We start from the raw sequence: 25,356 nt of genomic DNA, 5'->3' as shown, positions 1-25,356 counted from the left end.
AAATTGCAACATTTAAATGGTAAATGGTTGTACTTGTAAAGCTCTTTTTTACTCCTTTTTAAGGAGCCCAAAGCGCTCTGACAGTATTTGCACATTCACACACTTATTTACAAAGAGTTGAGAAATAATAATCAACATAAGTACAAAAAGAGAGCCGGTGACTTCACTCAATTATAGCCACCTGCGTGACGTCACGAGTCCGCCATTTTGGCTCTCGGCAGCCAGTGACCAGTCAATTATGGCCACCGAGATGACGTCACGACTCCGCCATTTTGGCTCCGCACAAACCATTTGGCGCCGAATGCCGACATCTTCAACTCCAACTCTTGAGTTCATCTCCAAAGACGCTGCGTCGTGTGGGCAAACACTGATTACCTTCGCACTAAAATGAGTGATTCTGAAGGTGAGTCGACGAGGCGCACATTTATTATATCCAATTAAAAAAATATATTACTAGCATGGTTATTAGCAAATGAGCTGTTAGCATAGCTAGCAGGTTAGCTACTAAGTTGTTACAAGCAGGTGAAAATAACTCATATAAGCTTTTGCTTCATGGAACTCTTATTGTGCCTTCTTATGGAAGTAGAACTGATCATTTCAACACATTTAATGCAATCCTGCCTGAGCTAAACCTTAAAATCCCAAAGTCTTTACAATGATTTGTGTCAACTTTTACATAAACAATTAATGTGTGGTCAAGTCTATAAACGCCTTTTAACCATATTACACGTTTTATTATTAATGGGTAATATTTATACTATTAATATTTAATTTATTGTGAGTTTTAATTTTGTGTTGTTGTTTTTTTCACAAAGAAGTCCTTAAAGTGAAAGGAGGCAATCTATAATGTGGATAACATGATTTAGACCAGGGGTGCCCACACTTTTTCTGCAGGCGAGCTACTTTTCAATTGACCAACTCGAGGGGATCTACCTCATTTATATATATCATTTATATTTATTTATTTATGAAAGAGACATTTTTGTAAACATGTTAAATGTGTTTAATGATAATACAAGCATGTGTAACACATATAGATGTCTTTCTTTCACAAAGACAAGAATATAAGTTGGTGTATTACCTGATTCTGATGACTTGCATTGATTGGAATCAGACAGTAATGATGATAACGCCCACATTTTCAAATGGAGGAGAAAAAAAGTTGTCCTTTCTGTACAATACCACATGAAAGTGGTTGGTTTTTGGCATCTAATTCATCCAGCTTCCATACACTTTACAAGAAAAACATTGGCGGCAAATTCCGTAGCTTGCTTGATTGACATTCACGGCACCCGAGGGTCTTGTGAGATGACGCTGGCTGCTGCCAGTTCATTATTATGAAAAAATGACAGAGAGGAAGGCGAGAAACACTTTTTATTTCAACAGACGCCGTCCCTTCCGTCAAAACTCTAAAGGCCGACTGCGCATTTCCTATCTTCACAATAAAAGCCCTGCTTCATGCTGCCTGCGCTAACAAAATAAGAGTCTCGGAAAGCTTTCTAAGGGATCGCTTGTGCACGCCAGTTTTCCCAGACTCTGCATTTAGTTAGCGCAGGCAGCATGAAGCAGGGCTTTTATTGTGAAGATAGGAAATGTGCAGTCGGCCTTTAGAGTTTTGACGGAAGTCTGTTGAAATAAAAAGTGTTTCTCGCCTTCCTCTCGGTCATATTTTCATAATAATGATCTTGCAGCAGCCAGCGTCATCTCACAAGACCCTCCGGTACCGTGAATGTCATTTAAGTGACGTCTTGGTGAAGATTGATGATCACTCATTTTTAAGTCTATTTTTTTTAAAAGCCTGGCTGGAGATCGACTGACACACCCCCCGCGGTCGACTGGTAGCTCGCGATCGACGTAATGGGCACCCCTGATTTAGACGTAGAATCATATATAAAGAAAAATAGTTATGGAACTTATTTTTATGGACTTGCCTCTTTGTGATGTTAAAGGCCTACTGAAATGAGATGTTCTTATTTAAACGGGGATAGCAGGTCCATTCTATGTGTCATACTTGATCATTTCGCGATATTGCCATATTTTTGCTGAAAGGATTTAGTAGAGAACGTCGACGATAAAGTTCGCAACTTTTGGTCGCTAATAGAAAAGCCTTGCCTGTACCGGAGATGTGTGCGCGTGATGTCACGAGTTGTAGGGCTCCACACGTATTCACATTGTTTATAATGGGAGCCACCAGCAGTAAGAGCAATTCGGACCGAGAAAACGACAATTTCCCCATTAATTTGAGCGAGGATGAAAGATTTGTGAATTAGGATATTGATAGTGAAGGACTAGAAAAAAGAAAAAAAAGCGACGGCTCCGGGCGGCTGCAACGTGAGCGTTTCAGATGTAATTAGTCACATTTATAGGATAATTCTGGAAGCTCCCTTATCTGCTTATTGTTTTAATAGTGTTTTAGTGAGATTTTAAAGAGTGTAAAGGCATACCTCGAGGTCGGGTGGCTGCTGTAAACACGCAGTGTCTCAGAGAGAAGCCGAGGAGCCAAGCTCACAGCTGCCTTTTTTGGCAGCTGCTGCAGGACGACGAATAATCCACTGATGTCTCCGGTATAATATATATCACAGTTCCCCCATTCAAAAACATGCTGGTTGACGTGGAGAAAACATCATCGCTTGACCGCTCCGCTTCACAACAAACAAAGAAACACCGGCTGTGTCTCGGTGCTAAAGACAGCTACAATCCACCGCTTTCCACCAACAGCATTCTTCTTTATAGTCTCCATTATTACAGTTGTGATCAAAATGATTCAACTCCCACACAATTTTGGTGTTTTAGCGAGTTGGACATTTATTCTGTATTTAGTTTCTAGTCATATCAAATAAAGATGTGTCAAATAGACAAATGCAACTTCAATTGTAACACTGTATTTGACAAAATAGCAAAAAAGGACATTTTTCTTAATATGTGATTGAGAACATGATTGAAGCCCCTAGTTGCATGCATCTTTAGTACTTAGTAGAACAGTAATGACATCCTTCAAAGGTGATACATAAGCTTCTTGCAAGCATCTTCAGTATTTGAGCCCATTCCTCTTGGACAAAGGCCTCCAGTTCATTCATATTCTTGGACTTGTGTGCTGCAACTGCCTTCTTCAAGTCCCACCACAGCTTTTCTACAGGATTTAGGTCTGGCCACTCCAGAGTCTTCCAGCCCTTCTTCTGCAACCACTCTGAGGTATGCTTGGGATCCTTGTCCTGTTGGAAGGTCCAAGGTCTCCCAAGCCTCAGCTTCCTCACTGACTTTATGACATTTGCAGCTAATATATCCTGCTAGCAAATACAATTCATAATGCCTTGAAGGCACTGGAGATTCCCGCTACCTGAGGCAGAGAAACAGCCCCAGAGCATGATTGACCCCCCACCATGCTTAACAGTAGGCCAGGTGTTCTTCTCTTTGTAAGCTTCATTTTTTTCTCCTCCAGACATAACATTGATTCATAGGCCCAAAGAGTTCCACTTTTGTCTCATCACTCCATAGAACAGTTTCCCAAAACCTTTGGGGTTTGTCCAGATGATTTTTGGCATACTGGAGTCTATTTTACTTGTGCCTGGTAGTCAGATGTGGGGTGCGCCTGGGAGTTCTGGCATGGAGGCCTTCATCTCGTAGTGCGCGCCTTATTGTCTGGGACGAAACCTGCGTTCCCCCCTCTGCAATGTCCTGTTGTAGTTCCTCAGCTGTTACCCGGGGTTTTTTTACACAGCATCCTCTTTCTACCACGCCCAGGTCGTGTTTCCACTGTGCTTTTAGCTTTAAACTTGCCAATTATGCTCCCAACTGTGTCTACTAAGTGTGTTCTACTAAGTACTAAAGACCCATGTAACTAGAGGGTTGAATCATTTTGTCAATGAGATATTAAGAAAAATTTCCTTTTTTGCTATTTTGTCAAATACAGTGTTACAATTTAAGTTGCATTTGTCTATTTGGCACATCTTTATTTGATATGACTATAAACAAAATACGGAATAAATGTCCAACTTGCTAAAACACCAAAATTGTGTGGAGGTTGAATGATTTTGATCACAACTGTAAATGAACAAATTGCAAAAGATTCAGCTACACAGATGTCCAAAATACTGTGTAATTATGCAGTTAAAGCAGACGACTTTTAGCTGCGAGTGTTGCAGCGCTAGTATTTTCTAACAGTCCGCGACGTCACGCGTATGCGTCATCATTCCGCAACGTTTTCAACAAGAAACTTGCGGGAAATTTAAAATTGCAATTTAGTAAACTAAAAAGGCCGTATTGGCATGTGTTGCAATGTTAATATTTCATCATTGATATATAAACTATCAGATTGCGTGGTGGCTAGTAGTGGCTTTCAGTAGGCCTTTAAGTTCCTGTTATAAGCTGTTATATACGGTATATGCCTTGGAGTAAAGTTTTAAAAACAAAGTGGTCCTCGTGTAAAACTGCAGCCTCCGTGTAGTTTTATACTTTATAGGCGACATATATAAAGCCTCGGTCACATTGGTGGCAGCAGTGGGATTCGAATCCACTCTCAATCCAGGAGAAGGAATGTAACCGATGTGATGTTATGAGATAGAGCAGTGGTTCTCAACCTATTTTCAGTGATGTACCCCCTGTGAACATTTTTTTAATCCAAGTACCCCCTAATCAGAACAAAACATTTTTGGTTTTAAAAAAGAGATAAAGAAGTAAAATACAGCATTATGTCATCAGTTTGTGATTTATTAAATTGTATAACAGTGCAAAATATTGCTCATTTGTAGTGGTCTTTCTTAAACTATTTGGAAAAAAAGATAAAAATAACAAAAAACTTGCTGAAAAATAAATAAGTGTTTAAATTATAAATAAAGATTTCTACACATAGAAGTAATCATCTACTTTGGGGATTGTAATAGAGATCCATCTGGATTCATCAACTTACTTATAAACATTTCTCCACAAAAAAATTCATATTTAACATCAATATTTATGAAACATGTCCACAAAAAATGTAGCTGTCAACATTTAATATTGCATTGTTGCATTTTTTTTCACAACTTATGAACTTACATTCATATTTTGTTGAAATATTATTCAATAAACGGCGTGGCACAGTGGAAGAGTGGCCGTGCGCATCCCGAGGGTCCCTGGTTCAAATCCCACCTAGTACCAACCTCGTCACGTCCTGAGCAAGACACTTCACCCTTGCTCCTGATGGGTGCTGGTTGGCGCCTTGCATGGCAGCTCTCTCCATCAGTGTGTGAATGTGTGTGTGAATGTGGAAGTAGTGTCAAAGCGCTTTGAGTACCTTGAAGGTAGAAAAGCGCTATACAAGTACAACCCATTTATCATTTATTTATTTAATAAATATATTTATAAAGGATTTTTGAATTGTTGATATTTTTAGAATATTTAAAAAAATTCTCACGTACCCCTTGGCATACCTTCAAGTACCCCCAGGGGTACGTGTACCCCCATTTGAGAACCACTGAGCTAGGGCAGGGGTCTCCAAAGTGCGGCCCGGGGGCCATTTGGTAATTTTTTTAACAGCCCCATGGCACATTTTAAAAATACTATGGAAAAAAAGTTAAAAACATAAAAAGTGGCATAAAAGAGCAAAGAGGTGAAATGTAACAAGAACATGTTGCAATGTTTACTTTAACAACACAAAGCTGCCATGCAGGCTGTTTCTTTCTTAAAAAAAAAAAATTGTGATTCAAAATCAATTCTGAATTATTAACCAATTCAAGGCTCCTATTACGTCACATTAAATGTTCCACTTTGAGATATTTTTTGGGGCAAATGTTGGATATTTTGTGTTTGCCAGAAAAAAAACAGAGCTGTTTTTTATTTTAAAGAATGGCCTAAAACAAAAAAACATAAAGTGAAGTGAATTATATTTATATAGCACTTTTCTCTCGTGACTCAAAGCGCTTTACATAGTGAAACTCAATATCTAAGTTACATTTAAAGCAGTGTGGGTGGCACTGGGAGCAGGTGGGTAAAGTGTCTTGCCCAAGGACACAACGGCAGTGACTAGGATGGCGGAAGCGGGAATCGAACCTGCAACCCTCAAGTTGCTGGCACGGCCACTCTACCAACCGAGCTATGCCGCCCAAAAACATAAACAAAAAAACAACTTATAATTGACGGATAGATCTGAAGTTGATCTGGATGACCATTGTGTTAAAAGTAAACAGTAAAATATATATATATATAATTTATTTTTTAACACTTTAATGAGTAGGATCAGTGTGTTTTGTTTTTAAGTGTCATTGCACAAAATATAATAGTGACTTGAAATCTATGGTGTTATGAGTGGTTGACCTTTTTCCGGCTCCAAGTATTATATCATTTCAAACATTCTACTTAAAAATGTTATTGGGTAAAAATATTGCATATTTTGTGTTTTTTTTTTTCAATATAAAACATGGCTTTCTTTGACAAAAAGAGCATGCAATTTAAATCTTTTGATAACGTCATATTGACAGATAGACCTAATATTGATCTAAAGATTTAAAACTTGAATGATAATAAAAATAATAATACTGAATAATGACACTTTTTTGACATTTTATTTTTACCAAAACCCTTTGGGGTCCCCGGGATCAAGCCTGAGTGAATATTTTTTATTCATATATTGCATTGTTTTTTAAAACAAATGGCCCCCGCTCGCTTTGATTATTCAGTGTGCGGCCATCAGTGGAAAAAGTTTGGACACCCCTGAGCTAGGGAATATAAGAACTGCACTACCCAGCATGCAACTGTAGTGACGAGCATGCACGGCAGCTAGAATGTGGTTATGAGGCCGCTTTGTGAGCAAACGTTGAGAACTCAGCCAACACACCTCGTCTACATTATTTACAATTACACAACACAACCAAGGGTTTATATATGTCGCCTATACTGTAGAAAACTACAAAATAACAGTTTTACACGAGAACCCCTTTATTTCTTTTGTTGTTGTTTTTTTTTATTTTATTTTTTTTTTATTGATCAATGTACATACAAAATATATTCTCAATGTACACAAAAACCAAGGCACTTTCAACACATCTGAACACATTTCAAACATCCATCAGGTTGAGCAAATACTGTCTTTCACAAAACATATAAAGGAAAGAAAACTAGAGCAAATACAAATAGAATATACAAATAATACTAATAAATTATAATAAAAAAAATAGGATAAGATACAAAATTCAAAAAGACAAAACAAGGCTAATTTAAATCACTTTAAATTTCTGCAATAACGAAATCAATTTTAAGGGCTTTTGTATTTTTAATTGATTAATTTGAATTATTAAGCCAATTACAAAATGTTGCTTTTATTTTCATAAATCGACATTTATGTAGAAAAAAATTTTGACTTGGATCATAATAATATTGACAACTCTGCTCCAGCACTCGTGTCACCACTTCCACTCTTAGCGCCTTCGAAATAAAAGCTCAAGATATATACTGTATTGTAGCTTATAACAGCAACTTAACATCACAAAGAGGCAAGTCCATAAAACATCGCTTACAGTTATATTGTTATTTTTGTAACATTATAGTATGCGATGCATTTCACTCCACTGCTCCAGCAGGTGGAGGCCTGGTCCAGGAGCCGCTGAAGAACAAACTAAGAAGGCTGCAACAAGGTGACCTGTCTCATATTTTAGTGCACATTTAAATACTTTAATCGTACAAATGTCGTGTTATTATCTGATGATTTTGTTATGGACGGTTTGAAGTCAACACCGACATGACAGCTGGGTTAGATTGATTGAAACTTTTCTTTGTAGATTGCACAGTACAGGGCAGCACGGTGGACAGGGGTTAGTGCATGTGCCCCACAATACGAAGGTCCTGACTTGTCCTGGGTTCAATCCCGGGCTCAGGGTCTTTATGTGTGGAGTTTGCATGTTCTCCCCGTGACTCCCCGGCTTCCTCCCACCTCCAAAGACATGCACCTGGGGATAGGCCCCTCCCACCTCCAAAGACATGCACCTGGGGATAGGTTGATTGGCAACACTAAATGGTCCCTAGTGTGTGAATGTTGTCTGTCTATCTGTGTTGGCCCTGCGATGAGGTGGCGACTTGTCCAGGGTGTACCCCGCCTTCCGCCCGAATGCAGCTGAGATGGGCTCCAGTGACCGACGGATGGATGGATGGATGCACAGTACAGTACATATCCCGTACAATTGACCACTAAATGGTAACACCCAAATAAGTATTTCAACTTCTTTAAGTCGGGGTCCACGTTATTCAATTCATGGGTTATACACTACTTTCGCTGTTTTGTCGCCTATTGTCTTTTTTTAAACTAACCAAAAGGGCAATGCACACTGCAATTTACGTTATTTGGTGTATGCCTACATAATAAATGTAAAAAGTATGATCAATCAGTGAGTAGTCCAAGGAAAAAATAGTAGAATCCTGCATTTTCTTCTTCGGTGTTTTGCGTTTTTAACCTGTTCTTCATTCAGTCAACGCCCCCAGGTTCTTTTACGACACATAAGCTGGTTTTAAATCAATCAGAGACAAAGGTTACTCATTTTGATATTTTATAACCAAAGCGCTTTGGGAGATCAATCTAGATACAACATTTCAAAGGCACGGTCCAAATTGATCTAATCCTAAAATGGCAGTTTCTCCCTCCTCACTCACTCTCACCCGCCCCTCTTCTTCTCCTCCCTACTTTGGACAGTTGAGATAACACATTTGTTATGGCTTCATTCCCACATTCCAAACTCAAGGTCTATGTAAAAGACTCACTTTAGTTGTTCTAAAATCTGACTAGGAAAGAAAAAGACCACCAAATCCAACAGGTGTTATTGTGTTTCCATCTTGGTTGTGTGTTTTTATTCTTTATTTTAAAAATAATCACATTTTAGTACACATATATACATACAAGTACACATGTAAATATTTTAATCTTACAACTGTTATGTTCTTATCTGATGATCTCTCTGAAAGTAAACAGTTCTTCATAGAGAAAGTAGTATTTTATCTGAGTCTGTAAATTAGTTTGCTTGGTGATGATTGATATTTTTTTGTTGGTTTTGTATTATGTAGTGCAGGGGTCACCAACGTGGTGCCCGTAAGGACCAGATTAGTAGTAAAAATAGCTCAAATAGCAGCACTTACCAGTGAGCTGCCTCTTTTTTTTAAATTGTATTTTTTTACTGGCAAGCTGGTCTCGCTTTGCTGGACATTTTTAATTCTAAGAGAGACAAAACTCAAATAGAATTTGAAAATCCAAGAAAATATTTGAAAGACTTGGTCTTCACTTGTTTAAATAAATTCATTTATTTTTGGACTTTGCTTCTTATAACTTTCAGAAAGACAATTTTAGAGAAAAAAATACAACCTTAAAAATGATTTGAGGATTTTTAAACACATTTTAAATTCCTTCCTCTTCTTTACTGACGATTTAAATCAATGTTCAAGTACATTTTTTTTTTTAATTATAAAGAATAATAAATACATTTTATTTTAATTCTTCATTTTAGCTTCTGTTTTTTTGACAAAGAATATTTGTGAAATATGTCTTCAAACTTATTATGATTAAAATTCAAAAAAAATATTCTGGCAAATCTAAAAAATCTTTAGAATCTAATTTAAGTCTTATTTCAAAGTCTTTTGAATTTCTTTAAAAAAATTTGTTCTGGAAAATCTAGATAAAATAATGATTTGTATTTGTTAGAAATATAGCTTGGTCCAATTTGTTATATATTCTAACAAAATGCAGATTGGATTTGAACCTATTTAAAACATGTCATCAAAATTCTAAAATTAATCTTAATCAGGAAAAAATTACTAATGATGTTCCATAATTTTTATTAATTTTTTCAAAAAGATTCGAATTAGCTATTTTTTTTCTTTTTTTCTTTCGGTTGAATTTTGAATTTTAAAGAGTCAAAATTGAAGATACACCATGTTTCAAAATTAAATTTTCATTTTTTTTCCTGTTTTCTCCTCTTTTAAACCGTTCAATTAAGTGGGTTTTTTTCATAATTTATTCTCTACAAAAAACCTTCTGTAAAAGGAAAAAAAATGTACGACGGAATGACCAACATAAATACCCATTATATATATATATTAAATGTAAATTGAGCAAATTAGCTATTTCTGGCAATTTTTAAAAGTGTGTATCAAACTGGTAGCCCTTGGCATTAATCAGTACCCAAGAATAGCTCTTGGTTTCAAAAAGGTTGTTGACCCCTGGTGTATTGATATTTATATGGTAATTAATATTATGTGACTTTAAATTGTTTGCTTGTTGATGCTTGTATTTGTTTCTGTATTTTATAGTTATAATTCTATGCTTTCACTAGTAATTGTATTGAGCTTGTGGAGCCCAGAAAGACTAGTGGGTTGTTGGGACAAGCAGCCAATGGGGATCCTTAACAAAACTCCAAATCAAATCTCAGGGCGTTCAATCGATCTATCTGACGCTTTTTTTGGTTCTGGACGGATTGAACTCAGGAGCGACATCTGCCGGCTGAACACGGACATGACAGCTGTGTTGTACGCTACTTCCGCTTCCGCTGTTTTGTCGCCTATTGTCTTTTTTAAACTCGCCAAAACGGCAATGCACTGCAAGATACTTACTTACCAAAGACATATAAAAAGTATGATTAATCTGTGAGTAACTCAAAGCAAAAAAATGTTCGGATCAAACCCGGAAGTAAAATCCCGCATCGTCTTCTTCGGTGGTACTGTATTTCCGCCTCAGTTGTGTGTACCTTTAATCAAAATAATAGCCAACAAAGTTAATGTTTCTGATAGCTGAGGGTTTCATTAGGTAATCAATGAATGATCCATACGTGTTTGCTGGAAAAAGCTCCGTCCTGGGCTTCGATAATGACTTTCTTCGGTGTACGCCAATGAGAAGCCCGCTTGCTATGACGTCACGGGTTATGATCTGCATATGGCTGCGATCCGAACAGCAAATATGCGCATTTAAGTTGAATCTGGCTGCATGTTTGTGTTCTGGCTGATCCACGTGAGAGCACACACGCTCACATGCGGGGGACCGTCAACAGGAATGTTGCTGTGGGAACACCGCCACTTTGTTGCTTGTGTTGCCGAGGATAAATCGGCTGCTGTGGCCCTCTGGAGGTTATCATTAGTGAGGTACATCCTTACCTGTTACTCCAGCAATGGAGTTTCAGAACATGATGAATGGAGACAATGAGATATGATTATATCTCCGCTTGTAGAGACATGCAACCCTCTACAAGACCATTCTGAACCCCCTTAACTTTGTTCAATACATGTGACGTCATTTTTCTATTGTTACACCATGTGTACGCTTTTCTCAGCCAAGTGCATCATGGACGACGACATTGTCTCCAACAACGCAGTCACCCAGTCTCTGCAGAAGGAGTTGGGCAGATGTAAGACATGTCATTGAGAGTTACAACATATATGTTTGCTTTTGTATCAACAATGTTTCTGTCATTTCAGTGCAAACTGAGTCTTACCAACTTGAAAGAAGTCACCAAGAAAAACAAGGTATAGCAAATATGTCTCACTCTTTATATAAATATATATACACACACCACCAATAGAATATAGTTTTATTGTCATTATTACAGTGAACAGGTTCAAAGAACAACAAAATTGGAGTAGATCCCCTAAGGCAGTGGTTCTCAAATGGGGGTACTTGAAGGTATGCCAAGGGGTACATGAGATTTTTTTTTAAATATTCTAAAAATAGCAACAATTCATCTTTATAAATATATTTATTGAATAATAGTCCAACAAAATATGAATGTAAGTTCATAAACTGAGAAAAGAAATGCAACAATGCAATATTTATTTTTGTGGACATGTTCCATAAATATTGATGTTAAAGAGTTCTTTTTTTGAGGGGAAACGTTTAGAATGAAGTTGATGAATCCAGATGGATCTCTATAATCCCCAAAGAGGGCACTTTGGTTTGATGATTATTTCTATGAGTAGAAATCTTTTTTTAAAAATTGAATCACTTTTCTATTTTTCAGCAAGTTTTTAGTTATTTTTACACATTTTTTTCGCAATAGTTCAAGAAAGACCACTACAAATGAGCAATATTTTGCACTGTTATACAATTTAATAAATCACAAACTGATGACATAGTGCTGTATTTTACTTCTTTATCTCTTTTTTTCCCAACCAAAAATTCTTTGCTCTGATTAGGGGGTACTTGAATTAAAAAAATGTTCACAGGGGGTACATCACTGAAAAAAGGTTGAGAGCAGTGGTTCTCAAATGGGGGTACTTGAAGGTATGCCAAGTGGTACATGAGATTTTTTTCTAAATATTCTAAAAATAGCAACAATTCATCTTTATAAATATATTTATTGAATAATATTACAACAAAATATGAATATAAGTTCATAAACTGAGAAAAGAAATGCAACAATGCAATATTTATTTTTGTGGACATGTACCATAAATATTGATGTTAAAGAGTTCTTTTTTTGTGGAGAAATGTTTATAATTAAGTTGATGAATCCAGATGGATCTCTATTATAATCCCCAAAGAGGGCACTTTGGTTTGATGATTATTTCTATGAGTAGAAATCTTTATTTAAAATTTAATCACTTGTTTATTTTTCAGCAAGTTTTTAGTTATTTTTACAAATTGTTTTCGCAATATTTCAAGAAAAGACCACTACAAATGAGCAATATTTTGCACTGTTATACAATTTAATAAATCAGAAACTGACGACATAGTGCTGTATTTTACTTCTTTATCTCTTTTTTTCAACCAAAAATTATTTGCTGTGATTAGGGGCTACTTTGGTTAAAAAAATGTTCACAGGGGGTACATCACTGAAGAAAGGTTGAGAGCAGTGGTTCTCAAATGGGGGTACGCATACCCCTGGGGGTACTTGAAGGTATGCCAAGGGGTACGTGAGATTAAAAAAATATATATTCTAAATATTCAAAAATCCTTTATAAATATATTTATTGAATAATACTTCAACGAAATATGAATGTAAGTTCATAAACTGTGAAAAGAAATACAACAATGCAATATTTAGTGTTGACAGCTAGATTTTTTGTGGACATGTTGCATAAATATTGATGTTAAAGATTTATTTTTTTGTGAAGAAATGTTTAGAATTAAGTTGATGAATGCAAATTGATCTCTATTACAATCCCCAAAGAGGGCACTTTAAGTTGATGATGTGTAGAAATCTTTATTTAGAATTGAATAACATGTTTATTTTTCAACGCGTTTTTTAGTTATTTTTATGTCTTTTTTTCCCAAATAGTTTAAGAAAGACCACTAAAAATGAGCAATATTTTGGACTGTTAAACAATCTAATAAATCAGAAACTGATGACATAGTGCTGTATTTTACTTCTTTATCTCTTCTTTTTAACCAAAAATGCTTTGCTCTGATTAGGGGGTACTTGGATTAAAAAAATGTTCAGAGGGGTACGTCACCGAAAAAAGGTTGAGAACCACTGCTCTAAGGTGCATACACAGTAATATAGTAATATAAATAGTAGAAGAGATATATATGTATACATCCACACACATTCATACATATGCATATATATACATATACATACAAAAGTATATACACATATATATACATACATATATATATATATATAGGGGGCGCTGGCGCCTATCTCAGCTACAATCGGGCGGAAGGCGGGGTACACCCTGGACAAGTCGCCACCTCATCGCAGGGTCAACACTGATAGACAACATTCACACTCACATTCACACACTGCGGACCATTTAGTGTTGCCAATCAACCTATCCCCAGGTGCATGTCTTTGGAAGTGGTAGGAAGCCGGAGTACCCGGAGGGAACCCACGCAGTCACGGGGAGAACATGCAAACTCCACACAGAAAGATCCCGTGCCCTGGATTGAACCCAGGACTACTCAGGACCTTTTTATTGTGAGGCAGACGCACTAACCCCTGCCCACCGTGCTGCCCATAAATATATATATATATATATACATACATACATACACGTACATATATATATATATATATATATATATATATATACATACATACATACACGTACATATATATATATATATACATATGTATACAAATATGTACATATATATATATTTTATGTATATTTTTAAAATGTATTTATTTATTAAAGTAACTTGTTTTCATAAAGGGAGTACTCACTCGCTACAGTAATAAAATAGAAGTTTGGTCAGTAAATCAAAATGTACACCAACACTGACACTTGATGACAATTTGAAATATTGATAATAATCTAATTTGGCATTTGTAAATGTTCCACAAGGTGGTGCCATTTCCCCATTCTTTGACAGTGACGTCGCTGTGGCACATCCGAATGCGACGTTAGCTTTTTTAATAATAATATAAATACAGTCTATTATGCAGCATTATTCAGAATTGGATAATATAAATACCGTCTATTAGATTAGATAGTACTCTATTTATTCCTTAAGGAAAATTAAAATTTTCAGCACAATCCCATTCAAGATCAGACAAACATTACAGGGAGACAGAACAGGATTGCTTAATTATAATTAATATTAATAATATATAATAAAAATTATACAGCATTATTCACATGTGAATAATGTAAATACAGTCCATAGTGGATCCAATATAGTAGCGAGAGTCCCATCCATAGATGGGCCAGCAGGAGACCATCCCAAGCGGAGACAGGTTAGCAGCACAGAGATGTCCCCAACCGATGTACAGGCAAGCAGTCCATCCCAGGTCCCGACTCTGGACAGCCAGTACTTCATCCATGGCCACAAGGGAGAGGGGGTCAGAGGAGAAAAAGAAAAGAAACGGCAGATCAACTGGTCTAAAAAGGTGGTCTATTTAAAGGCTAGAGTATAAAAAAATAGTTTTAAGATATGACTTATCTGCTTCTACTGAGTCATTATCTCTTAAGTGTTACTGCTAGAACATTCCAGAGCACTGGAGCCCCAATAGAAAACGCTCTATAGCCCGCAGACTTTTTTTGGGCTTTGGGAATCACTAATAAGCCGGAGTCCTTTGAAGGCAGATTTCTTGCCGGGACATATGGTACAATACAATCGGCAAGATAGGATGGAGCTAGACCGTGTAGTATTTTATACGTAAGTAGTAAAACCTTAAAGTCACATCTTAAGTGCACAGGAAGCCAGTGCAGGTGAGCCAGTATAGGTATATATGTATGTATATATGTATATAAAGGTATATACAGTATAGGTATATACGTATGTATATATGTATATAAAGGTATATACAGTATAGGTATATATGTATGTATATATGTATATAAAGGTATATACAGTATAGGTATATATGTATGTATATAAGTATATAAAGGTATATACAGTATAGGTATATATGTATGTATATAAAGGTATATAAAGTATAGGTATATATGTATGTATATATGTATATAAAGGTATATACAGTATAGGTATATATGTATATAAAGGTATATACAGTATAGGTATATATGTATATAAAGGTATATACAGTATAGGTATATATGTATGTATATAAAGGTATATACAGTATAGGTATATATGTATATAAAGGTATATACAGTATAGGTATATATGTATGTATATAAAGGTATATACAGTATAAGTATATATGTATGTATATAAAGGTATATATGTATGTATATATGTATATAAAGGAATATACAGTATAGGTATATATGTATGTATATAAAGGTATATACAGTATAGTTATATATGTATGTATATATGTATGTAAAGGTATATACAGTATAGTTATATATGTATGTATATATGTATATAAAGGTGTATATACAGTATAGGTATATATGTATATAAAGGTATATACAGTATAGTTATATATGTATGTATATATGTATATAAAGGTATATACAGTATAGGTATATATGTATGTATATATGTATATAAAGGTATATACAGTATAGGTATATATGTATGTATATAAAGGTATATACAGTATAGTTATATATGTATGTATATATGTATGTAAAGGTATATACAGTATAGTTATATATGTATGTATATATGTATATAAAGGTGTATATACAGTATAGGTATATATGTATATAAAGGTATATACAGTATAGTTATATATGTATGTATATATGTATATAAAGGTATATACAGTATAGGTATATATGTATGTATATATGTATATAAAGGTATATACAGTATAGGTATATATGTATATAAAGGTATATACCGTATAGGTATATATGTATGTATATATGTATATAAAGGTATATACAGTACATGCGTAATATGATCAAACTTTCTTGTTCTTGTCAAAAGTCTAGCAGCCGCATTTTGTACCAACTGTAATCTTTTAATGCTAGACATGGGGAGACCCCAAAATAATAGGTTACAGTAATGGAGGCGAGACGTAACAAACGCATGGATAATCTCAGTGGACAAAATGGAGCGAATCTAATCGTTCCCCCCAAGAATCAAATCAGAAGGTGCCCACAGATTCCCAGCCGCACTAGTTAGCAACATTTATGTTCATCTGCAATCTGAATCTTGCAGAACTTTGATATTGTATATCCTTTTTTGTGCAGAGTTGTGCCAGAAGCTGCAGTTCCAGTGCAAAGAATCTGAGAGGGAGTCTGTCAGGTGACATTGTTGTCAAGTCAAAGTCTTCTCACCAAAATCTGTTTTTGTCTTTGTCAAATATCCCTTATTTACCATATTTTGCAGACTATAAGTCGCAGTTTTTTTTCATAGTTTCATAGTTTTTCATAGGGGGTGCGACTTATACTCAGGAGCGACTTATGTGTGAAATTATTAACATATTACACTGAATTATACTCCAGTGTGACTTATATATGTTTTTTTCCTTCTTTATTATGCATTTTGGACCGGTGCAACTTATACTCCGGAGCGACTTATACTCCGAAAAATACGGTAAATGCTTTTAATTTTGGTCAACAAAATAGGACAGCATTTTAGTCAGCTAAAGTATAAAGCATTAAGGGGAGTAACGACTCATTTTAACAACCATTCGATTAATAATTGGATGTTGCCGATACGATTCGGGGATGAGAATATTTTTTGGGACCGATCCAAAGCGATACAGTAACTTTTTTATTGAAAAAAAACAAAGCTGTGTGAAATAAATAGTTTATAGTGGACACTGCAGGGGAAGTTTTCTATGTTCCTGTTATTTCTTAGTTCTTATTTCCTACATGAATGATGGACACAAACAAGTAAACAATGATTCATGTTATTTCTTGTAAGGAATGACATATACATGAATTATGATACAAACATACAAGTAAATAATAAATAATGTTATTTCTTGTAAGGAATGATGTAAACATGAATTATGATACAAGTAAACAACAACTATTGTTATTTCTTGTAAGGAATGATGTAAACATGAATTATGATACAAGTTAACAACAATTATTGTTATTACTCGTAAGGAATGATGTAAACATGAATTATGATACAAGTGAACAACAATTATTGTTATCACTCGTAAGGAATGATGTAAACATGAATTATGATACAAACATACGAGTAAATAATAAATAATGTTATTTCTTGTAAGGAATGATGTACACATGAATTATGATACACGTAAACAACAATTATTGTTATTACTCATAAGGAATGATGTAAACATGAATTATGATACAAGTAAACAACAATTATTGTTATGACTTGTAAGGAATGATGTAAACATGAGTTATGATACAAGTAAACAACAATTATTGTTATGACTTGTAAGGAATGATGTAAACATGAGTTATGATACAAGTAAACAACAATTATTGTTATGACTTGTAAGGAATGATGTAAACATGAGTTATGATACAAGTAAACAACAATTAATGTTATTTCTCATAAGGAATGATGTAAACATGAATTATGATACAAGTAAACAACAATTATTGTTATTTCTCGTAAGGAATGATGTAAACATGAATTATGATACAAGTAAACAACAACTATTGTTATTACTCGTAAGGAATGATGTAAACATGAGTTATGATACAAGTAAACAACAATTATTGTTATTACTCGTAAGGAATGATGTAAACATGAGTTATGATACAAGTAAACAACAATTAATGTTATTTTTTTAAGGAACGATGTAAACATGAATTATGATACAAGTAAACAACAATTATTGTTATTTCTCTTAAGGAATGATGTAAACATGGGTTATGATACAAGTAAACAACAATTAATGTTATTTCTTTTAAGGAATGATGTATACATGAATTATGGTACAAACAAACAATTAAACAATTATTGATATTTCTTGTAAGGAATGATTCATACATGAATTATGATCCAAACAAAGAAGTAAACAATAATACATGTTATTTATTGTAATGAATGATGTTTACATGAATTATGATACAAAGAAACAGGTAAAAAATAACTAAAGTTATTTAGTGAAATGATTGATTTATACATGAATTATAATACAAACAAACGAGTAAACAACAATTAATGTTATTTCTTGTAAGGAATGATTTTTACATAAATTATGGCACAAACAAACAAGTAAACAATTATAATTCATGTTATTTCTTGTAAGGAATGATGTATACATGGATTATGATACAAAAACAGGTAAACAATAACTAATAGTATTTATTGAAAGGAATGATGTTTGCATGAATGGTGGAACAAACAAACTGCCAGAGTTATTTGGTGACAAACCCCAAGATGCAGAGATGGGGGCAGGCATGGAATGAGAAAACATGATTTAATTAAATACTAAGACAAAAACAAAACCAAAAGGGTAGAAAAACACAAAGCATGCACGAGGCGGATAATCAAACAAAAGGAGCTAGCCTGGGAGCTAGAAAATAACGAACAGGAGCTTAGCGTGGAAGCTAGCAGGTAGCGAACAGGCAAACAGAAGTCGTACTTGTTTAACGAAAAATAAAACGGAAGCAGGGAACAAAAAACAGTAAGCTACAAACATCAACTGAATATAGCTTACCGCTACGCTGCAAAGATAAGGTACGACACGACAGGACCGATAACACATCACAAGAGCGACTAGACGTGACATCGACAAGACAATGATCCAGGAACTGATACAAGACAAAGCAGGTACAAATAGGAGCGGGCTGATTGGCAACAGGTGTGGCCAAGTGCCAATCAGCCGTAGCTGACGGGAAACACAGCACTCAGGGAACAAGACAGGAAGCTGACAAAATAAGAGCATTTGACAGGAACTAAGGACAGGAAATACTAAACACAGAGGAGAAACTAAAACACAAACAAACTGTCAGTGGCAAGACTGTCACAAACAAGTAAACAATGCATTCACGTGTTTTTTGAATAAAGTTGTCCAATGTTGCTTGTTAGTACACATAATATATCTTCTGCTTAACTTTAAAAACTTCCTCTTTTAGCCAAAAAATCCAGTTTTTGTCCTTCTCCCCTGCCTTCCTCCCACTTCCGTTTTGTTAGTTTTGGCGACTGCGGCGATGGAGTCGCTCGACCAGCAACACTCAGAGCATTTGGCTCATAAAAGGAGTGCTTCAAGTTTCATGATTAGTCATTTAATCAAACAATTACGTGACAGAGATGGAATATATCTCTGCCAAAAATCCAAACTTTGTGTAAATATCTCGACAAATATGAGATGATTCTTTAAGTAAAGTAGAGCAGACAGCTGCTCACACATTCTCATACTTAGGGGTGATGTCAGCCATCTTGAAAAATCTCTCAACTATAATCTACCTGAGGGAGGCAACGGTTGTTTTTATTGAAATGTGCCTCACCAGCAAACCTTACAATGAGAAATTCCATATTTTGACCAATTTTCCCCGGAGATGTGTCACATTTAAAAAAAAAAATGTTGATGTTCCTCTGAGACACACGTAATAAAAGTGTTTTTTCATGATCAATTAAACATTATGTCACTACTTTCCTACAAAATAATGTTAACAATACAACTGGTCCAGATGTTTACTGACATATACAATTCATTTTTAATAACTTTTACTGTAATTATGTGTTACTAATAATCAGTATTGCTCGCCCTTTCCAAAAGATGCTGAAGGAACAGTTTTGTTGTGTAACACTGGAGGGCAGCATTCATTTGCCATGCTACACTGCAGTTGTGTTGTTTAACACTTGAGGGCAGCATTCATTTGCCATGCTACACTGCAGTTGTGTTGTGTAACACTGGAGGGCAGCATTCATTTGCCATGCTACACTGTGCTGCCTGATTTGAAACTCTTTGTGTCAATTGTTGTGTTTGTGTGCTCCAGACTTGCCGAGGAGATCAAGAAACGTGAAGAGCTTCTGGCCCAGCTCAGATGTGAAATCCAGGATCTCAAGCTCAGGCAGCGGAAGCAACGGTGGGCTTTATTAGTATCCACTAGAGATGGGCAGTTCTGCTCTCGTAAGGGAGCACCAAATGTTTCTTTCTCGGATGCGCAGCCAGAAGTCATAGCTCCAAAAACACGTGAAGGAATACAACAAGATCTCAGTTAGGTGCCATCTCTGATTGTGTACTAGTCTACATTTACAAACCCCGTTTCCATATGAGTTGTGAAATTGTGTTAAATGTAAATATAAACAGAATACAATGATTTGCAAATCATTTTCAACCCATATTCAGTTGAACAAATATATATACACACATATAAATGCACACACTTATATATATATATTTTATATATATAAAAACATTTAATAGATTTTCGAAAAGTATGGGTCAATTTAGAATCAGAATAAATAAAAATTACAATTTGAATGTAAATCAATGATATATGTATACATTATATGTTTGTGTATATATATATATAATTGATCAGTCTACCCCAGAGCAGCTGTGGCTACTGATGTAGCTTACCACCACCAGGTGTGAATGAATGTTGAGTCCCACTTCTTTGTGAGCGCTTTGAGTGTTTAGAAAAGCGCGATATAAATCTAAGTTACTATTATCATTATCACATACAACGCAATTTTTATTTATTACGATTCTAAATTGATGACAAATTTTAAAAAACAATTAAAAAAACTACACATATCGTATTGTTTGTTTTTTAATCGAGCTTCGAAAATCATTAATTAAATTAGAATCAGAATAAATAAAAATTGCGATTTGAAAGTAAATCAATTATACATGTATGTGTGTGTGTGTATATATATATATGCTGTGTATGTATTTATATTCTGAATTGATTCATAATTTCGAAAATCAATTAAAAAAAAAAACTATAGTGTATGTATTACATGTTTTTTTAATTGATTTTCAAAAATTTTGAATCAAATTAAATAAAAATTGCGATTCCAATTGAATCAATTTTCTTGAGTGCCCCCTTCTGCGTATCGTCTGAACTTTATTATTATCTGTGAATGCAACCAAATATCCTTAGCTTTTTTTTTTTAATGATCAAAAATAGACACATCAATCTGCTTCTCACCTCGACTTACAATTTCAAAGCAAGTCGATCTGTCGGTAAAAAGGGTAATAATCAAACGATGCAAACTGTTCTACATTCACGTGAATACATTTTTCCTGTTCCAAGCAGCCCTCTGAGGGCAGCCATAACTGCAGTTTGACACCTATTGCTGGAATGTGAAGGAGTGACTTTGTTTGTGCAGGATGGAATTTGAGAATCATCTTCATCAGCTGATGGAGCAGCACAAAAAGCTGTACTTCGTCATTGTAAGTCAGCTGCAACATCTCCTTCCTATTCCTCGCTAACACTTTCTTCTTTGCGGCACAGAAAGACTCGCAGCCCAAAGAGTGAGTGCAGAGGTGTGCAGTACGTACGCTACACTTCATTACTACTGCTTTTCTTCGTCATCCTTGCTCATTTATTGAACAATAATGCCTTGCTTTTCCTCACAAGGTTACGTTGACAGCTTTTGTGTTAATGAAATTTGTGAAACAGCAGTAAGGGAACAATTAATATTGTCCTTGTTTGAGTTGTCAACTACTAAGGGCATGGTAAAATGTTTAATAAAGTACTAAGTGTGTGTACTTGATGCACAACTAAATATCTTGTATCTCCACTCCAGACCACTAATGTAGTGTTTGGTAATAATCAAATATTTTTTTACAATCCAAGAGAGACCAGACAATAAACCGGACAACCACTTAATCTTTGGTTTAATTACACAATCCAACAGAGTGGAGGCGTCCAGGAGTTAGTCATGTCCTACAGAACCACCTCACTCCTTTCCAAAGGAGCCAGGTGGTTCATGTTTTCCCCACCAAACATGTTTATTTACATTAAATAAGCAGCCAAATAGACACATACACTTCTCATTCCCGTCTAACCTGTCAGACTCCATCATTACATCGACTTTCATGAGACGACTTTTAGGGTGCAGTCACACCTGCCATTTGCTGCTCTATTCCAGACCACTATGTATATATATATATATATATATATACCGTATTTCCTTGAATTGCCGCCGGGTATATAGTATGCGCCTGCCTAGAATTACTGCCGGGTCAAACTCATTTGGCAAAATAGTTAGCGCATGCTTAGCATTACCGCCGGCTCAGGATTAACGCCGGGTCAAACTCGTTTCGCAAAATATTATTTTTATTAGCACGTGTAGAATTTCCACCGGGTCAAACTCGTTACCTGTCATCATTTTCAAAATGGAGGAGGCTGATTTCAATCATTTGAAATCGCATAAAGGGAAGAAGCTTAAGAGCTATTCAGTAGGATTTAAGGTCCAAGCTATTGAATATGCTAAAAAGAACAGTAAGCAGCTATGTTTTATTAATATACCGTAGCTGCGTGTGTCAAATATGAGTCATTAAATGACTCCCGCCTCCTGGTGGTAGAGGGCGCTAGTGATCCTTCTTGCGACTACTCGGCTGCAGAAGAAGTGACAACAAGCAGCAAGAGTGAGCAGCAATGGTTTATTTTTTCATCTCGCTTGCACTTTTAACATGGAGGATTACATATCTAAAATAAAACAGTTTTCTAAACTGGACTTTCAATGGAAGCAGGAGACAATAAAGGGAGATCTCCATCGAGACAGAGAGACTTTTAAAACTGAAGAAAGATAAGGAAGACTTCTATAAACAAGTTATCGATGCTTTTGATCAGAAGGAGCTGCGCATGGACTTCATTTATAAGTAAAGGTAAGACCATAATAACGTTTTTTTAATTAAATGTGCTTTTCATGATGGTATCCTTACATCACACTCAAATTTATAAGCACAGGCCTAAATTTACCGCATGCCTTTGGTAAACGCCGAAATGAGAAGAGGTTTTAAAATAACTAGCGCCCCGGCGGCAATTCAAGTAAATGCTGTATATTAAAATATATATATATATATATATATGTGTGTGTGTGTGTAAGTATGGCTGTGAATCTTTGGGCACCACACGATTAATTTGATTCTCGGGAGTAACGATTCAGAATAAATTCTCGATTCAGAATCGATACTTTTTTAGTAACAATGGGTGACAGTTCTATTATTAACTACATTCCTCCACAAAACAGCTACGATACATTTCTATATTACTTCAAATAAAAACTGGTTTTGTTTTATCAAATTGTACCCAAATATTTAATAGAGTCCAATACAAAGAAGTATCCAACACTTGTCTTTTCTTAAGTAAGTCTGTACAGCAGATTTACCGTATTTTTAGAACTATAAGTCGCAGATTTTTTTCATAGTTTGGCCAGGGGTGCGACTTATACTCTCGTGCGACTTATGTATGTTTTTTCCCTTCTGTATTATGCCTTTTTGGCAGGTGTGACTTATACTCCGCAAAATACGATAGATCACCTACATCAACAATAGGATTTGTCTGAGTGGCTGGGCAGCAGATTCAAAAAAGAAAAAAAAAAATTCATCAGTATTTGATTTGATTTTTTTTTAATCGATTAGGAATCGTTACAAGTAAGAATTGCGACTTATTAAAAAAAAAAAGTTTTTTTGGGACACTCCTAATGTGTGTGAGTGTATGTATATATATATATATATATATATATATATATATATATATATATATATATATATATATATATATATATATATATATATATATATATATCTATCCTTGGTGCGGTTGGCTCCACCCTGCTATTTCTGTCCTTACCAAAACCTGGGCAGTAAAAACCTAAGAAATGACATGATCAAGCAGCTTTTAAGACAAAATATCTGACATAACTCAAACATTCTGAACCTAAATGATGTCTAACAGGTTGAATATTTGGTTCTTTTTCAATATTTTGAATCTCAGATTTGACAAAAAGCTTGTAAAATATACTTTGAAAGAGTTTTTGTGACATAATGCTTATATTCCAGACCAAAATGTTGTCTGCAAGGTTAAAACATATTCTTTAAAAACGGTTCTGATATATTTTTCATCTTGAATTTGACAAAAAGCTTGAAAAATATACTTTGAAAGAGCTTTTGTGACATAACTGATATTCCAGACTAAAATGTTGTCTGCTAGGTTAAAAACATATTTTTTTAAAAAGGTTCTTATGTGTTTTTCATCCTAGATTTGACGAAAAACTTGTAAAATATACTTTGAAAGACCTTTGGTGACATAATTCTGATATTCCAGACTAAAATGTTGTCTGCTAGGTTGAAAACGTATATTTTTTCAAAAACGTTCTGATATATTTTTCATCTTAGAATTGACAAAAATCTTGTAAAATATACTTTGAACAGCATCATTGGGAGAAACTAAACTCTCCCAACCCATTTTGTCTTACATTTGTCATTTTTAATCTCCACTGTGAGTTGAAATGAAGCCAACCGCCCCAGAGTTCACTTGCAAGCGGTCCAAGACCCACCCCGGCCACGGTCTCGACCACACTTGACCAAGCGTACCGTAGCGGTAAAGCGAAGAGAGTTCGGGTAAAGCGAAGCAAACATGACAGGTGTGAATGCAGCCTCGCACGCATGTGTTAGCATGCTAGCATGTTAGCATGCGTTTGTGTTTTCAGCCGTCGTCCGTTCCCCAGATCATTCTGTTTCATTTCATTGCTGTCTCCTGCATTGGCACAGTAAATCCCCAAAATGTAGAAAAAAGAAGAGTACACAATTGATGTCAACACAAAGCACCTCGGCAAATGTCAAACTAGAATCCAGGTACATTTATTTTTGCCTCCGTTTCGGTGCAATGTCTCACTTCCTGTGTCCTTCAGTCGTGTCCACACAAGTAAGGGTCCCCGGCCCTTTAGCCCGTCCTCTTGCTCACCCACCTCATAAGGTCAACAAACATTCTGCACCCATTGACGTCTGTTGTTGTTGTTGTTGCATTTTTCCATGTCAAGTTTCCAGCTTACTTCCGGGGTCAAAATCCAGCAGGTATAAAAAAAAACAGAAAAAAAGCACCCAAAGCGGACCTGGCATGTGGTTGGCTGTTTGATCCTGGCTTTATTAAGACTCCACGTCATCGCTCACTCCTCCGTCTTTCATGTTATCCCAAGGTATTCCCCAT

General features: G+C 35.3%; 2 protein-coding genes and 1 non-coding gene across 5 annotated transcripts in view; 2 read left to right on the top strand and 1 right to left on the bottom strand.

The window, feature by feature from the left end:
- Positions 1-263: 263 nt before the first annotated feature.
- On the top strand, positions 264-23,808 carry si:ch211-199g17.9 (uncharacterized protein LOC108180085 homolog). Of its 3 annotated transcripts, XM_061896710.1 has the most exons (8): positions 264-403; positions 7,551-7,607; positions 11,277-11,351; positions 11,422-11,469; positions 16,501-16,555; positions 20,188-20,277; positions 21,530-21,593; positions 21,655-23,808. In XM_061896710.1, exons 1-8 carry the CDS (start codon positions 388-390, stop codon positions 21,676-21,678), a joined length of 429 nt encoding a protein of 142 aa, XP_061752694.1. In that variant the 5' UTR covers positions 264-387; the 3' UTR covers positions 21,679-23,808. The 3 variants fall into 3 exon arrangements, with proteins under 3 accessions (XP_061752694.1, XP_061752693.1, XP_061752692.1); XM_061896709.1 differs by lacking the exon at positions 21,655-23,808 and having other exon boundaries at positions 7,554-7,607; positions 21,530-21,654; XM_061896708.1 differs by lacking the exon at positions 21,655-23,808 and having other exon boundaries at positions 21,530-21,654.
- LOC133552164 (U8 small nucleolar RNA) lies at positions 11,078-11,206 on the top strand. The gene has a single exon (XR_009806636.1). It is a non-coding gene; the product is annotated as a U8 small nucleolar RNA (small nucleolar RNA).
- The window catches only part of fam83hb (family with sequence similarity 83 member Hb), a 33,365-nt gene continuing 30,032 nt past the window's right edge, over positions 22,024-25,356 (bottom strand). Inside the window, exon 8 of the mRNA XM_061896706.1 lies at positions 22,024-25,356. Within this exon, the coding sequence (XP_061752690.1) occupies positions 25,336-25,356 (21 nt within the window). The 3' untranslated portion in view covers positions 22,024-25,335.

The sequence above is a fragment of the Nerophis ophidion genome, linkage group LG04, assembly GCF_033978795.1.
Source record: "Nerophis ophidion isolate RoL-2023_Sa linkage group LG04, RoL_Noph_v1.0, whole genome shotgun sequence".
In the NCBI taxonomy this organism is placed as follows: domain Eukaryota; kingdom Metazoa; phylum Chordata; class Actinopteri; order Syngnathiformes; family Syngnathidae; genus Nerophis; species Nerophis ophidion.
Note: the sequence above shows the minus strand (reverse complement) of the source record. Positions and strands in the feature narration are given on the sequence as shown.